The 17,577-nt window shown below is 33.5% G+C and overlaps 1 protein-coding gene across 4 annotated transcripts in view; it reads left to right on the top strand.

The window, feature by feature from the left end:
* The window catches only part of LOC149907916 (insulin-like receptor), a 90,373-nt gene that overhangs the window by 53,661 nt on the left and 19,135 nt on the right, over nt 1-17,577 (top strand). For all 4 annotated transcript variants that reach the window (XM_090103032.1, XM_090103033.1, XM_090103031.1 and 1 more), the window contains exons 3-9: nt 5,492-5,666; nt 6,854-6,965; nt 7,354-7,485; nt 8,648-8,786; nt 11,724-11,902; nt 12,629-12,775; nt 15,488-15,647. In XM_090103032.1, coding sequence (XP_089959158.1) covers nt 5,492-5,666; nt 6,854-6,965; nt 7,354-7,485; nt 8,648-8,786; nt 11,724-11,902; nt 12,629-12,775; nt 15,488-15,647 — 1,044 coding nt within the window. The remainder of the gene's footprint in view (nt 1-5,491; nt 5,667-6,853; nt 6,966-7,353; nt 7,486-8,647; nt 8,787-11,723; nt 11,903-12,628; nt 12,776-15,487; nt 15,648-17,577) is intronic.

Genomic DNA, 17,577 nt, shown 5'->3' with positions numbered 1-17,577 from the left:
GCTGATTGCAGTGTAATTAAAATGTTGTGGTTATTTTATATGTTTTGTTTATTTCACAACATCGCTGTTAAATATAAAAGTTATAATTGGCCTGTCGCTTGATATAATGTTTGCACCTGTGCTTGTGTTTATCAACAATTTTTCAATGTCTAGCAAAATCCTTGATATAGTTTAAATATAGGCCAAGCTAGTATACATTTCAACGTTATTTTAAGTATATCGATTGCTTGCATAAGTATAATATGTAATGTGCACTAAGATTATTTATTTTCTCTAAAACTGCTTTTTCTGAAGATATTTCCGAAAAAAATTTTACTTCAGGAAAAACGTTCATTCGATTCGGTTCAGACTGATTGATCTTAATTTTGTAGTTTAAGTTACATGAAATGAAAGTTTTTTCAATGTGAAAACCTAACGCATATGTGAGATTAATAAATTATAATTTATCATACAAATTAACTGTTTGTAACCTTTGTACACTATAAATTTGCGTAATTTGTATTTACAACAAGGACTTAAAGTATAGACGATTGTAATGGCGTTCCCTTTACTTATCGTTATAATCTTGGCAATTGGCATGCTAGATTATTCCTAACGTTGTTTAGTGTTTACAATACTCGTTTTACCTTCACATACCGTTTTAGATCGACTTATGTATTCAATTGGAATGCATACTCTAGCATTATGGCCAATGGAAAAACCCGAATACCAAATAAATTACCAAACATTAAACGCCCGTTTTCAATAAGTTTAAAATAAAATTTTTATTATAATTTTATGTGTTTTGGTAATTAGCGAATGTATCCAATCAATCTCTGCGAAACGATATTATTAATGAGCAGGAAAAAGATTATATTGAGCAGTGCGTCACAAATCTATGAAGAAAGAGTGATAAACAACGTAGCTTCCTTGTTATTTGGACATTCTTAACTAACGTTTCCTTGTTATTGGTATACTCATAACCATTTATTCAAAGAAGATTTGTATGCTTTTAAATGACGTATGTATTAGTATCGCAGTTACTCTCTTTATTTGATGGGAACGTTGTAGAATATTACAGTACATACTATCATTCTATCCATTCAGTTATAATAAGAATGGTTGTTTATCGTACAAAATGCACTGACGCAAAGTGCATCATTGCACTAACACGCTACATCTACTACGTCGGGCGCGATGACGCAACTCGTTTATCTGATGAACGAATATTGAAACGCGCGCTCAATGACTAAGGTTTTATACAAATTTATAGTAAAACGTTACAAGTCCGCCATTAATCGAGCCACGACCTGTACCACAAAATATTTATGTGGTTCTACTCGCCAAGTGTCGGATGTGACCGAATAGAGCTTTTACACGGACAACTGAAAAGTTTTCGTTGCATTGTGAAATTGTTATTTCGTGGTACAGAGGTGAAAGGTGTGGGTTTTTGCGGGTGGCGTGGAGGCTGTAGTAGAGACGTAGTAAGCGCGGTGAGGAGAAGGGGCGAGGGGTTGAGGTCTCGTAACGTTCGATATTTTGTTTTTCCGCTATTAAAAATAGATTTAATAATGGAAGGCGGAAGGTTTGTATCGACGTTGGTGATACATTGTAATTTGTATGTACATACATGATACGTAATAAGGGCTACAGGTATATTGGAGCATATAAAAATTTGTGCTGTCGTATTGTCGACATGATTACCATATAGATAGGGAATTGTTCACTTTTTAAAACATTAAATTCAAATTTATTCTGTAGCTTAACCGAAAAATAACCACGTGATTAACGTAAAGCGTGGTCGGAATGCTGAATAGCTGCGTAATATGACATTCAATGGCATAGTACGGCGCCGGCGTCTAAGGTTTTAATTACACGAGGCTATCAAATAATCAATAGAATGGATAACAATCTGTCGTATACCTGTAAGGAGTACAATAACACAGTACACTATAAATATCCGCTGGCTTGAGTGACGGGGGGTTCGCGGCAGCCGGGGGAGGCGGGGGAGGAGGGGGCGATCCGGTAGAGTTCATTTGCATTACAATGCACCCAGTGCAACTTGCCGTACGCTAACTATTCACACGATACGATTGTCGTTCCTTTCTACGCATTACACTATCACTTTACAGTCACGTTCATGGCGCCATCTAGCTCAGATGAGTACATAAATTTACCATTGTTTGCAAATCAAAGCTCAAATATTGAAATGAAATTCGCTATTTCGCATATTTGTTGTAATATTTAATTCATCACCCGACTGTCGGTTATTCATTGAACCGGTTGTAAAACAAAACAACTCGTACGCAGTGCGCACATTTTGTTTTCATTCACAATCGAACCGTCCTTCAGAAACGTTGACTCAACCATATTTGACTCATTCAGATTTTAATGGCGTCGTAATATTATTTGAAAATAACGTATGATGTTTAAGTTCAATTTATTCCGCATATTTGTTAAAAAATGGTCAATATCTCTAATTATTGTGTCGTTGATAACTTTACTTTCTGTAGATTTATTTATGTATAATTCCTTTTATATTATTAGGTTGTTAAAGTTGACTGTAATTTTGATTACAATAATAAATCATTATTATACGAATATCACCTTTTTATATGGCTAACATTTTATGATAGGCGTACCCAAATGGGTAAACATTATTTTCCTTTCTATTGTTTTTACGATTTGTTTACGATACGACGCCATTTTAATACGCCCTCCCGCGCTTTCCTCGCGCATGCGTACCAAAGTTCTGCGTACTGCGTAGTGCGTACTGAAGCCGGCATTGATATAAAACTACGCAGTTTCTTACAACCTTGCGGCGTTCTACAATTAAGTAAATTATGTACAAATCTAAATAATGATAAGGAAATGATAGAAAAAATCCAATAGTAAGATGTAATGAAAGATCAAAGAATAGTATCTAAAATAAATAAATAGTAATAGTATTTTCTTTTAAAGCTTAAATAAATAATAGTTTTTTTTTATTGTTGAACATGTAATTAATTATGAGCTTGAATAAGAAACAAAGTACTATGAAGGCATTCCGTTTAACCGAGTATTATTTATCCGCGCAGCGATACGATTACAATGTTAATTTTAATTAACGTTATTCGCACCACGCCGCCTTAATCGAAATAGCGCTATATTTTATTAACACTTCAAAGCGTGCCCATGTTCATGTACACCTGACATGCCAGTGAAATAGTTGAAATGTGTTAACGTACTATACGAGTACATTACGTAAGCCTTCCGCGGAGTAGTCGTAAACTTATAGTACTCTACACTAACGAGGTTTTCAGCTTACTCGTATTTGCGACGCAAAACGCGGAGCTACTATGATGTTGTATTACTTTCAATGTATCAAGCATATAATCTTACATGGTTTTATAACACTGTTTATGTACCTGGCTAGTGCTTGTATTATGATTAATATTTTGTACTTACTTATATAATTTTTAGCTAAACAAGGGGACATATTGTAGACTTGATTAAATAAAGTATAAGTAAGTACCTAAATTTTCATTCAGTTTTTTTATATGTATATTATTTCAAAAAAGGTAAAGTATATAATAAAATCGTGTATAAATGTTATTAATACGTCCTAAGTATTGACCGAAGATAATTCAAGCAAATGCCGTACGAGTTTTTATTACTTTACATTTTATATACCTCGCAGAAACTTATGAATAACACGTGTAGTTGCCCTAGAAAAAGTTCATAGGATGTTCATAATGAATTAGCGAAAATATCCATCATTACCAGTAGGTAATTAATAACTAATTTTCAGAAACAATGTCGTCGCATGTGGTCTTCGGAACACCGTGGGAGACCATTAACAAATAATCGAATGGCGTGTAGAACAAAAACAAATTAATTCCCACTAATTAAATCATTAGAGCATATAAAAGATCGTTCGCTTTTTGTAGTGAATTGCACACTCGTTACTTCCAATATCTAGATAATTTTGAACTTTTAATAATCATAATTTATAGTACAGTTACAATTATATTCAATCATTTGGGCCTTAGGGGTTAAAGTTGTTGCATTCGTCATCGAAATAGTGAGCTTTTGTCGATTTCTATACCTCATTTTATTTCGTCAGTAATTAAGATTTATGACATAATTTAATTAACATATATATTAACACTTAAGCAATTTAATCTAAGCATATAAAAGATATAAAAGATTATAGAAAGTACGATAACAATCCTTTATTTTTCTCCTACATGTCAATTATAGAGAACATTTGATTCGTGTGCTAGATGACTATTGAATTTAGGGATTCCCGGAATTAGTGATGGTTTGTGTTTCTGGTCAATAATAGCTTTAATGAAATAGTTTCCATGTTTGATTGCTATTGATTTAACTTTCAGGTGAGATAAACTGTTGTTTTTGCTCTAAAGATTATGAAATATTCAAATAATTCTATGACAAAATATTCAAAATATAGCTGGTCCGTTTTTTGGGACAGTGCCGTAGATGCAGGTAACTAAGAACCCATTGGCATGTCCCAAGAAACGGACGTTGCCATGATTCGTACTTTAATAAAATATCACTTTTATGGGATTTTCTTACTTAAGAGTCTTTAATTATATGTAGAGTTATTTTTAATTATGTTCAAAATGACGAATATAATCTAAGATCAGTTAAATCTGTTGGGTCTACAATAGAACCGGGAGTTCCTCGACCTCCACATGCATTTCGTCTAAATGTTCTAATCATCGGCCAAATATCACTTCAAATTTTAGAAAAACCATTATTATTTGTATTAAATGAAACCAAAGGTTGCTTGACACGAAATAATAAATGTTATTTAACATTCCACACATCTAAATAGTGTGATTGAGCTCGAGAGGGCTCAATTATCATTTGTTAGGTATTTAGTTAAAATTGAAGAATTTTTTGTTATAATAGATAGTGAAAATACTGTGTTACAATAAAACAATAAAATGCTACTTGAAATTGTTTTCAATTGTGTTATATTAAGTGAATTTTATATTTTTTTCATTCTTATTTATAAGCTGTATGACAGCGTTGTCCGTTTTTTGAGACAGCAATGAAGACAGGGTTCTTGGCAAAGACCGTTTTAACGGACATCCTGAAAAACCTACTTACAGAAAATTTGTTTTATTTTTTTCTCTACTATAGTATTTTTTAATCAATAACTATCACTAAAATCAATTCAGGTCATATCTGGGTACATTATTTCAGGGCTTGCCGTGTTAAGGGTTAAGTTTATTCTGTAGTAATTATAAAGTTTTGCGTGTTAATTATTAACTGCTATGCGATGAATTTGCTAACTCCTAGGTAATCCAGAATTTAATTTATCTTGATACCCATATCCGATTTATTATTTATCCGAGCTATTCATTCCATAAAAAGTAATAAACATTCTTACAAATGAAGGATGTATCATATAATTATTGGAAATAATCTCTTTTAAACACACGACTCCATACCTATTGTCTCTTCGAACTCTTTCTTAATACCATGCATATCATTGTTACAGTATGTCCCTCAATCGACATCCGGAACAACCTGGAGAAAACGAAGAAGCTCCAGGAGTGCCGCGTGATCGAGGGGAACCTGAACATCGTTCTGATGGAGCACGTCACACATGCTTCCTTCGAGAATTTCTCTTTCCCCCATCTACGTGAGGTCACCGGATATGTTTTGATTTATAGGTAGGCATTGCTAATTAATAATTATAAAGAGGGAATAAGGTCATATTGTTCAGCGATAGACGGTGGATAGGAACCTATGTTGATGTTCAAAATTTGATAGGAAATGGTCGATGGAAATGGTACTGCAGGGATTGTCTTGTCTGTATCTGAGGAGTTGAGCTTATGTTGCTATTTGGCTTTAAAGATCGCATATTGCAGTATTGGATTTCCATTTTGTAAGATTAGATTAAACGGATATTCATATAAAACATAATTGGATAATGTGCCGAATATGAGTTTTTAAATTTTAATTGAATCATAAATTAGGTACATGTAGAATTAATTAAGTCTTACGAATATAAATATTGCAGCGTGTTGTTTTTGTTTAAAACACGTGTAAAGATAAATTACGCTGCTAAATATTATATTTCGTTTGTGGTAAAATATCCTCAAACATAAATGTTATTGGATTTGTAAGGAAAACAATATTCTACATTCCAATGTTCTTTATTTATTTAATATCTTATCGATTTTTTGTGATCTAAATTCCTCGAAAGGGCACATTTTATGTCTTACGATATATAGCCGGAAACAAGACCGTAAATAAGTTTTTTGAATACCTACATATTATAAATGTTAAAACTACAATTCTGTATGTATACGTCTGTGCTACTCGGTAAAGATACCGATAGTTTTCAAATGATAAAATGTTTTCTAAATAGGAAAAAATTTATAGTTTTCTAATTCAATTATAACAAACAAAGGATCAAATCTTTTCTCTTTATATAGATTAATACTAATTAACGTTTTGTCTAATATAAATACAGAAAACATGATATTTTTAATGCTGCATAGGAACTTCCTGTTTGCATGTGTCGTTCTATCCCTAGAGATGATAAAAATAAGATTTTTTTAAATACAATAATTGCCAATAGTCGCTAAACGTAAAGAGTCGTTTATTTAGAAATGCTTGTTGCTTTGTATCTTAAAATAATTAATAAAATTAAATAAAAACTGATTAACACGCTTAAACTCGTAAAATTATGGTGTTGTCAACAAACCTGTACAAAGTATGAATTAAATCTGTCCGTTTAAAGTGGCTCAAAATCTAGTAAAGGATTAGACAGTTGACAGACAAACATACAGGTGAAGCTAATAAAAGCATTTAATTTAACGTGGAAAATATTAAAATCATGCCTGAATTTCAGACTACGGCGTTTGAGAAACCTCGGCGACCTGTTCCCAAATCTGTCCGTGATACGAGGCCTGCAGCTATTCAAGGATTTTGCCCTCGTCATTTTTGACAATGAAGGTCTCGAGGTGGGTTTAAGTATTACTTATCTCATGCATTACACTTTATCTGGTGTAATGGAAGATTTTACGTTGATTTGCATGATAATGTTTTAGAATTATGTACGGATTCTAGTTGATTTAGATTACTGCAATTTAAAAGTGACTTTTTACCAAATTCGTTGTTACTTTTAGATACTAAATTAACTGTTTAATATTTATCAATTTCATTAAAATTGGAATTTAATTTAATTTCATTAAATCATTTGGATTTTGTGTCTAATTTTACAAAAATTATAATTAAATTATATTAATTTTATATTTGCTTCGCTGCTTTGTTTTATTGTCCATTTTATGTTTTGTAATATCGATATTGTTAGTTTAAAGTTACTTAAATTAACAAAAACTTCCCTTCCAGTCCCTAGGTCTCCGTTCCCTTTCTCGTATCGAGAGAGGAGCGGTGCGGATACAGAACAACGACCGGCTGTGTTACGTGAACACCATCGATTGGTCCAAGATTGTGGCCAAGACGGAGCATAATATTATTGGGGTTAGTATTTTGTGTTTTGTAAATAAATAGGCCATAAGGTACATGCAAAAATAGTACATGCAATTTTTATTTTTCTGGAGTTTTTCGTAAGTACTTACTTGATTCTCTTTTCGTTTGATCAGAACTCAAGCAGTGCAACAATTAAAACTTCTCATTAAATAGATGTGCGTTTTATTTAATTCTTAACATCCTCAAATGTGGAATTTAATAATGCTTATCAGATTTCGTCTATTTTTGGCAATTTTCAGTACTGCCTCCATTCTCAATCTAGATACCCTAATAAGTTTCATAAACGATCAGACAGCAAACGATGTTCTACCAGACAAGCGATTTCACGAAACTTATATATGGAAAGTTTATAGAATGTTTGCGTACAAGTTTGTTGGGTTTCACACCCCATTTTGGGCTCTTAGTCGTATTACAGCGTTATTGCGGGTTGCGATCCGAGACAATATAACGCGCCTACCGAAACTCGTTTCGCGGACCGTGGGATTTCTTTCATATTAGTTCCGTTCTGACTACAGTTTAATATGCACGTATGAGGAATGTTGTTCGCACATCGCCGACACTCTCGTGGAATGCTGTTTTCTTGTAATATGTTATTGATATTAAACGTTTATAGCCTATTCAATTTAATGGCTCGAAGTGGTTTTCTCTGATATGCAACTGTATATTTTTCATTTGATTTTTGTTGGTTCGATTCTTAATTGAATCATAAATATTTATAGTAGCTGGAATTAAAAGATTTATTTCTACTCAAGTATGTCCCCAATTTCCTCATAACTTAAGAAATTTGCATCCACAATAGAGACGGGTGATTTCTAGACAGCTTTTAGAGAGATAGCTTTTACTTCAAATTAAACATATTAAAAAGTAAATCAATAATGAACATAACAACTTTGGTCGAAAAATGTAGAATAGCTTTTTATGATTTGTCATTGCATCAGACCTCATGACCTGCAGAACCTTTTCAACCCTTTTACAACTACTTGGTTTACAAATAGTTTTTTACCCGAAATAAAAAATACATATGTTCCATGCATCTATCATGACCAAGTGAAAGTTGCGGATTCGAATCGCCAGGATCGCCTTGTGATCAAAATTTTGCTATTAAAAAAATTAAAAAATAAACATTAGTTTATTTATTGTTTTACCATTGCAGTCGAACTACGACACGCGGCTCTGCGGCCTGTGTCCGCACGCGCAGAGCCGCATGAAGGACCGGCAGGACCACATGCAGTGTCCCGCGGACTCGTCCGGCCGGCTGCTCTGTTGGGACGAGAATAACTGCCAGAAGCGAGGTGAGTGTGGCGTGGTGGGGGATAGAGATGTTGTTTGATTTTTTGAGGGTAGTTTTGTAAGATTGATAACAATATTGTAAAGCTTTTGGCCCAATATTTAGTGCGTCGGTGGTATCTTTTTATAATAAAATGTATTTGTCATCCTATGTTTATTTATACTATCGTTTTGTATTTATACTATCGTTTAAACTGACATGATTAAAAAGAGCAACTATGGAGTTTCTTGCCGGTTCTTCTCCGTATCGGTGCTGCTGTCCGAATCGGTGGTAAATGTTGAAAATATGTAACTAATGACGTTTCAAAAGTGCTTCTAGAAGAAGTCTAATTGAATAAATAAATGTTTGAGTTTGAGTTTTAATTATAATGTTTGAAGAAATTCATTGAGGGACTTAAGATGCAGTTCCAGAAATCGATATTGTGACGCCGAAATTTCATTCATTTTACCATTCAAATTATAAAATAATAAAGAATCGTAGTTACTTAATATTAAATGAGCTCTTATTCTTTGTATTGAAGAAGTAAGTATTGTAAATTAATCATTAAAATCATTTATCAAAATGTGTTTGGACGACTTGTTGAAGTTATAAATAAGTTATAAAATATTACATACATTATTTCATCGCATTAACCTATTTGTAATAATCATTAAATGTATTACTTTTTGTTTTACATAATATTATGATTATCGCATGGAAACTTGCACGTGCTTGCAAATGCAGTTCAATTTCTTATTGCGGCAATACATATTATTTTTTATACCACCATAAAAAATACGACGTTGCGGTCGGTTACTACGATTTAACGTACACTATCTACTATGTATTTAATACGACACACTACACATAGTTGCTGTATAAAATATTAATTCTCGGTAATATAGGAAACGAGCTGCAAACGCGCTTTTGCGTTTTTACACGCGTAATAATTGTATAAAAATAGAAAAGAGCTTATAGCTTATAGGGTATAATTTTAATTGGGAAGTTGTGTGGGAAGTTGTATTATAAAGAAATCAGAAGCTACATAAAATGTTCTCATAATTTCATAATACTTCAAGCATACACATTATGATGTTTATTCGCTCTATTTATAGCAGTATTCTATTATAATGTGAACCAAAAATAGCACACAAATGTATTTCCTTGAATGTAGCTATCAAGAAAAATTTATTCATAGTATCTGTAAAAAAGCATAATTGTACCAAAAACAATATTAAATTTACATACGACACGTGCGTAAATGTGGATGACTTTATTCGCGTCGTAAACAATAGTAACTTGAGGCTACATTAGCACGATTACATTATTATATATTTGCGTGTAAGCAAACAAACCAAAAAGGGAATATTAAATGAAATACACGGTGTTTAAGATGAAACTGATTTTAAAGAATTCCGCCGATCGCGGCTTCGCTTTCTTTCCAAAATCATGTGAAAGTAATTCACTATACAAATTCCTGTAAACTATCTCACAACCGAAGGAAATGGTAATAAAAGTACCTATGAGTGATCTTAAAGGATCTGAACTCTGAAGGCCAATTTTCTGGATAGGATTTTGATCAATGATTATAATATCAGTATAGAAACATAACACAAACAATCAATAAAATCATGTTCGTTATTCTCTTAACCCATTGAGCCCCAAGCGGCCCGATCGGTCCACGACACAATAGATTTTCTATTGTGTCTGTGGTTCTGGGGCCTGAGTTAATATACATAGATTCTGATCATACAGATTGCGATCTCGGACAAATTCACGGCAATACTATTGATAATATTACCCTCCCCTGAAGGCCTTCATTTGAAGAATAACATAATTCATTGCGCGCTCACATTTAATTTATATATTTATTTTCAAAATATACACCAGCGTATTAATTACAATTACATTTTTTATTTCATGCTCGTAATGAATGTAGTCACGAGTGCGCCTTTTAATTACAAGCATTTAATTTATGTGTTATTATTGTGTTTTGAAATGTAACCAGAGGCATTACAATTACCGTTATTTTCACCCTTTTTGAACTTAAAGGCATATTATAGCATGTTATGTCGTATTACATTAGACACGGGCAATACAATTAAAGTTGAAACCCCTTAAAATTTTCTACATACATTCAAGCGTGCGCGCAATAAAAATGTTGTTTTATGTCACTGAAGTACTTTGGAAGTTACAAGCTTTAGGGTGGCTTTTTTCGGTGAATATATTTGTATAATGTGACGGTATGAATGTTAATGGAATTTAATTTGAATTTATGTATTATCATCGAGTAGTTGGACCAAGGGATGCATTTTAATGATGCGCTCTCGCATAAATTTATTCGATATCTAACAAATTGGCTTTAACTGACAATAATGAAAGAGCTATTAGCTACTTTATTAGCCAACAGAATATTTTAGTGCGATAATGAATTTTTTAATGCAACGTGTAATTGGTTGATGTTGATGTTGCAAAAAGTAAATTAATGTTGTAGTTACAACAAAAAATACAGATATGTATGTTTAATCCATTCCAATCTTTAAACCAGTTTCTGTAATGCAATAAATTCGTTTAAATTTTTAAGTATTTCTGTTTTTTCCATTACGGTTCGTGTGTACATACTGTTTATAAAAAATGTTACGTATCTGTTTTGTATCATAAATTGGTGATGTTTGTTAAATTAATTTGTGAGGCAAAATAAATTGCTTAAAAACAAACGGATGATACAATTTCATTAAATAACACAGTTTGTGAATTAAATTCTTAAATACGTGCTATATGCAATGCTTTTCTAGGACGGCTAGTTAAACTAATTTATATTTTGAAGTTAATTGTTGCGATCCATAATTACTTGTTTATTTATACTGTATCCCACGGGAGGCCTGTGTCCCAGCATTGGGATCATAATGATGATGATTTTTATTATTTTTTAACTTCTTGTGTAATCTTCCACACATTGAAGACTGCCCAAGCGCGTGCGGTGACCGCGGTTGCTACGGCAACGACACGTGCTGCCACTCGACCTGCCTCGGCGGCTGCGACGGGCCGCTGCCCAGCGACTGTCACGTGTGCGCCAACTTCTCGTTCCGATACGGCGCAGAGCGGACGTGCATGGAACGGTGTCCTGCTAACACTTATCAGGTACTATGATGGAACTAATAATTTTGTCGTCTTTCAGATTTCAATCAATTGCCTTTTTTTAGTAGGCTGTAGGATTAGGCAAGCATCTGACTTATGTTTCGCCTGATGGAAAGCGGTGAACGTCACATTTCTTTTGAATAAATTCAGATTGTAGTTTCTGGGAAAAACGGAAGCTGGAAGACTGTCTCTTTAGAAAAACATAATATGTCAGTATAACTTATCCAGCTCTTATCATTTTTATGAGCTTTCAGATATGTAAAGCATACTTCGCTATAAAGAAGAAGTACAAAGTAATTGTTTCTGAACCCAGTTCCCAGAACTCAGTATAACTTGATGTAAATGATATTGTTGTTAGATGATTCATTAGAAGTTTTCGATCCATGAACGAAAAAATTGCTTTTTTCGCTGAAACGTCTGTTCAAATCAGCTTTTCATATCACGGTCCACAAATTATTATAATGGAAATATTTCATCGAAAAGAATTAGATGGTGGCTTGAACTCATTTAAATTTTTTGGTTACTTTTTTCCTTAATATGATGTTTAATGTCGATATTAGAGCTTTATTTTTATTTATGGTCTAGCATTGATTATCAGTTGATAACGATTCATGATCATGAATTTTTATTTATTAAATATGCGAGATTGAATATACGAGATCCATGCATTGTTTATTTATCCATTTTTTTTTATTTATTTTCAATATTGAATGTAATTATTTTGTCCAGTTGGCGCGTCGCTGCGTCACAGAGCAGGAGTGCCGCTCGATGCCGGTGCCGCCGGGCGCAGTGGGACTGCAAGCGCCCAACATCAAGGCGTACAAGATACTCAACAACGAGAAGTGCGTGTACGTCTGCCCGAGCGGGTACATTGAGGTGACTATGTGACTGTTTGTAGGCAATTTGTAGTGTAGTGTAGCCGTGTAGGGTTATTTTACGAAATAGGTATTGTGTTTATGAGGGTAGATAGAGGTGATCAACATCAGGGCGTACAAGATACTCAGCAAGGAGAAGTGCGTGTACGTCTGCTCGAGCGGGTACATTGCGGTGATTTGTAGCGTAGTATAGGGTAATTTTTTTTTCTAATGTAGGGTAAATTGACGAAAGAGGTGTTTGTGAGGGTAGTTTCACGTGAAGTGCGAATACATCTGCTGGAGCAGATACATTGACTGTTTGTGGGCAATTATTTTTGTGTTGTATAGGGTAATTTGATAAAATACCTTGATTCTTACTTTATGATTTTGGTATTAGAATGGAAAAAAAGTAAATTTAAAACTTTTAACGTAAGCTAGTCCATAGTGGTGGGTTTTAGTAGACTAGAATAGGGGACAATTCTGAATTATTAATTTAATGCAGACAGACAGTTTATGCTACCTTTAAGTAGATACGAATAACTTACCTACCTAACTTACAGTTACGTACTCTATGTATGAATTTGTGCCGATACCGTAAATCCATGCTCTGCGAAGGATTTATATCACAGGATAGAGTGCAATTAACTGCAGAAAGATGAAGGCTCCAACTAGAATGCTGTGTACATACCGGCAAGTCAAGTTAAAAGTGGTCCCTTATCTCATTCCGAGTAAAGGCATTGTTACATTATGATTTTTGATATTTTGTATGTCCTGAGTTTTCGATGCTTCGTTTTTTATGCCGTTGTAATTTAAATTTAAATTACCTACCCTGCTACCTAGATCATAATTTAAAAATTACATCGAAATGTTAAAAAATTGCTAATATCATACAACATTTACATACTAGTATAATACAGTGAAACTTGGTTAAGTGGGACCTGGATAAGTGAGAAACCTCCATAAATGGAACTCATGCTGAGGTCCCAACACTTTGGCACTGAATTACCTCTGTTAGTGAGATGAGGTAAACCTCTATATCTGGGATTTGTTCTTTCGACTTATCATCATAGTTACCTCTCTAACTGAGACAGCGAGTAAATGTTATATGCATAAACCTCTGTAACTGAGATAACATTGTTTGTTTACTCATTCTTATTCTACCCACAAATTCCACACGTAATTCCAAGTACGTAAGTACAAATTTTTAATGTGGACACCTTTAAGTACATACTATATTTTTTTTATTAAAACTCATTTACATACATAACACGTTATTTTATTCAATGATTGCACCTGTATAACTGAAATAACCTGTATTCTCACCTCTATTAATGGAACCCTCTGTAAATGAGACAGATATTTATTTATACCTGTATATCTGAGACACTGGGTAAGTGGAATACCTCTATAAGTGAAACGACATTGCAGGTCCCTTGATGTCTCACTTAACCAGGTTTCACTGTACCTACACAAATAAAATATTGAATATATTGTGCTAACTACGTCGTTATATAACTTGTATAATATTAATAACACGGTCACGGCCACCGAGAGCTATTAATTCACTCTCTATTGCTTCCAATGACAGTTTTTTCTCGTTTTAAACACAATTCTTGCCAATTTTATTCATTACGGGAACGTGCAGTCTTTTATATTCGACGGAAGAGCTGCGACGTGGACGTAGCCTAATAAAGTTTAGGATTAACGAGATATCCCCTCGCGAGCTGGGTACAAATGCAATAAGGTCTCCATAACAGTGACCTTCGGGCTTAACGGGATATTTATAAGACACGGGGAGGAGATGAGATGGTACTATAAGCGACGTTCAAAAACGACACGGCGACGCGTTCCGTAGCCGTGTCGTTTTTGAAATTCTCAATTTGTAGAGCTTTTTTCGTGTTGTAGTATAGTCATCTGAAAATAATTCTATCAATTTATCTGAAAGTAAATATAAAACGATTTGTTTGAACGATGACACATATGGAAAGAAAATGTATACGTTTATTTACGCAATAAATTATGGCATGAACATTGTTTTGTTTAAATTTTAACACCTAATAAATAAAGATCAAATGGATTTACCGCGAATTATGAATTATCTGTTCCTAAACGCGTATTAGCATTATAACGGTGATAATGTTAATCGTGACAAGATTTATTGTGCCCGTGTGAACCGTTTGTAGATATAATAGTTTTACTGATTATGCGTTAGTAATATTATAATAAGTGGGTATTGTTTAGAACTATTAGTTGTTATTAGAACAAATGAAGTTAATTATGGATAGTTATGTGCGCCAACAGAAAGCATTTTCCATTGTTCAATTAAGAGAAAATGACCGCTTCATCATTAAAACTTAATTTTTCTATAATAATCATCATTAGAAAATACTTTTTCAGCCTAATTGATCACACAGCATTTCTTAAGTAATTGTGTTGTAGAGACTAAAGTTACATTAAATTATAAATCTTATATATAAAAATGAATCGCAAAATGTGTTGGTAAGCGCATAACTCGAGAACGGCTGAACCGATTTCGATAATTCTTTTTTTATTATATTCCTTGAAGTACGAGGATGGTTTTTATGTAGAGAAAACGTAAATATGTACCACGGGCGAAGCCGGGGCGGACCGCTAGTTTTTAATAAAACTATTACGTTTCAAAGCTAAATGGATGTCTAGTTAGAACCCAAAATGGACAGAGCCAATAAATACATAATTATTTTTCGTACAACAGACGGGCGAGCCTCACAACTCGCAGTGCGTGCCGTGCCCGCAGTCGGGCTGCCAGCGCGAGTGCGAGGGCGGCAACATCGACTCGATATCCGCGGCTGAGAAGTTCCGCGGCTGCACGCACATACTGGGCAACCTGGAGATCGTGCTGAGAGCCAGTGGGGGTATGTAACACGATCATATATCATATAACACTTGCATAGCATATGGGCAACTCGCAGGGCGAGCGGTGCCCGCAGTCAGCATGAGCCCAGCGGCAACTCGGAGATTGTGCTGAGAGCCAGCGGCGGTATGTAACACGATCGTATAACACTTGTACAACATACTCTGTTTAGTTGTATTAATGCCCGGAATCACAGACACAATAGAAAATATATTGTGTCGTGGCCCGATCGGGCCGCTCGGTGGTCAAGGGGTTAAAGAGTAAAATAAATAAATAAATAAATAAATACAGTACGAGCCATGCCCGCTATTAGCATGTGCTCCGGCAATCCGGAGATCGCGCTGCGAGTCAGTGAGAGTATATGTAATATGATGACGCGACTGATGTATACCATTATAAGCTACACTATACTAAACACAGTGGTAGAACATATTACATGACTTTAGCTCAGTTAGTCAGTTGCCACACGACAGTTGAATCCAGATTTGTAAGTTTCTCATTGTTTATGATGTTTTAGTTGCTATAATGTTATACAAAATTGATGTTGTACAACATAAAAATATATCTTATATCAATTTAGAAACCTGACGGCATACTATAGGTACTTAACATTTCAAGACTTGTAACCATGTTAAAATGTTATTAGAACCAATCAGAAAGTGCTAAAATAAAATCCAAATTTGTAAACTCAAACTCAATTCAATTTTGTCAAGTTACCAATATTCACTTTGTATACAAAAGTTATGGATTCAGCGCCAATGGAAAAGTTATTCGAATCGTGCCTTGCAAGAAATATGGGATATGGGAGATATTCCTGTAACTTATATCATACTTTGTAATTTTATGAGATATCTTAACTTTCAACGATGTTTATGAGACTATTTTATTATTTAAAGTTGGATAAAACTTATGGATAAAACTATACGATTTATTTCTGAATGAATAGACCATAACTATCGTCAATGGTTAACATAGATAATAAATATTTAAATATGTAAAACATCCACATCATGTAGATTGTATTTCATAATGTTGCATCAGATACTGATATATCATCAAATAGATCGTAATAAGTTTTCCCTATATTATATTATGTACTTGGTAACAATTCGTATTCAGTAGAAACGTCCCAGAGTTGTTATACTTAAATTATTGGTCTGAACGCTTGATACGCCACAATTCAGCAAATATCATTATGTAAAGCAGATATTTCATCGAGGGTAAATTGTTGTTGCGAATGACCTAGCTGTTTTTGAATTTGTATTAAATACGAGATTATTGCCGAGATTCGTATTCATAAGGACTCCCCATCTTGTTTTTGTTTATGGACGTACCAACGACAAATGGATTCATGATCCCGCCCTGAACAGATATAGAACAATAGATTAGTGAAAATAATGATTATTATATAAGAGAAATAATAAATATTATTTTTAATCAAATATTATGATTAAAACACACAATACATCTTATTCGTTTGCGTAGTCTGATTTATTAAAAATTTGAGCGCAAGCATCCAAAAATCATGTACTCATGTTTGTTATAATTTTAGATTTTTTATCCAATAATAATGTGTGTGTAAAAACATAAACTGGCTCCTTTGTTTTTTATTTTTGTATTTTTATTTAAATTTTAATTATAATTGTATGTAAATTGTATGCAAAATATTTACGTTTTATTTTTGAGCGTCCTTATCGATCTGTTTGGGACTGTTTATTTGTATTTAAATTGTTAAGATATCATATCAGCATTGTTATCATTGTGACTTGTAATTTAACGTTTAAACAGATTACAGATATGAAACATTGTCTGAAATCTCACAATTTCGTATTTATATGTTCATAGAGATGTTTTCTCTGTGTATTCCATAAAATAAATTATATTAGGTATAATCTAATTGCACAATATTTTGTAAAGCATTTTATTTAATA

Source organism: Colias eurytheme, chromosome 6 (genome assembly GCF_061535395.1).
Source record: "Colias eurytheme isolate Ceu_HAF_F1 chromosome 6, ilColEury1 Martin Lab GWU primary, whole genome shotgun sequence".
NCBI classification, from domain to species: domain Eukaryota; kingdom Metazoa; phylum Arthropoda; class Insecta; order Lepidoptera; family Pieridae; genus Colias; species Colias eurytheme.
Note: the sequence above shows the minus strand (reverse complement) of the source record. Positions and strands in the feature narration are given on the sequence as shown.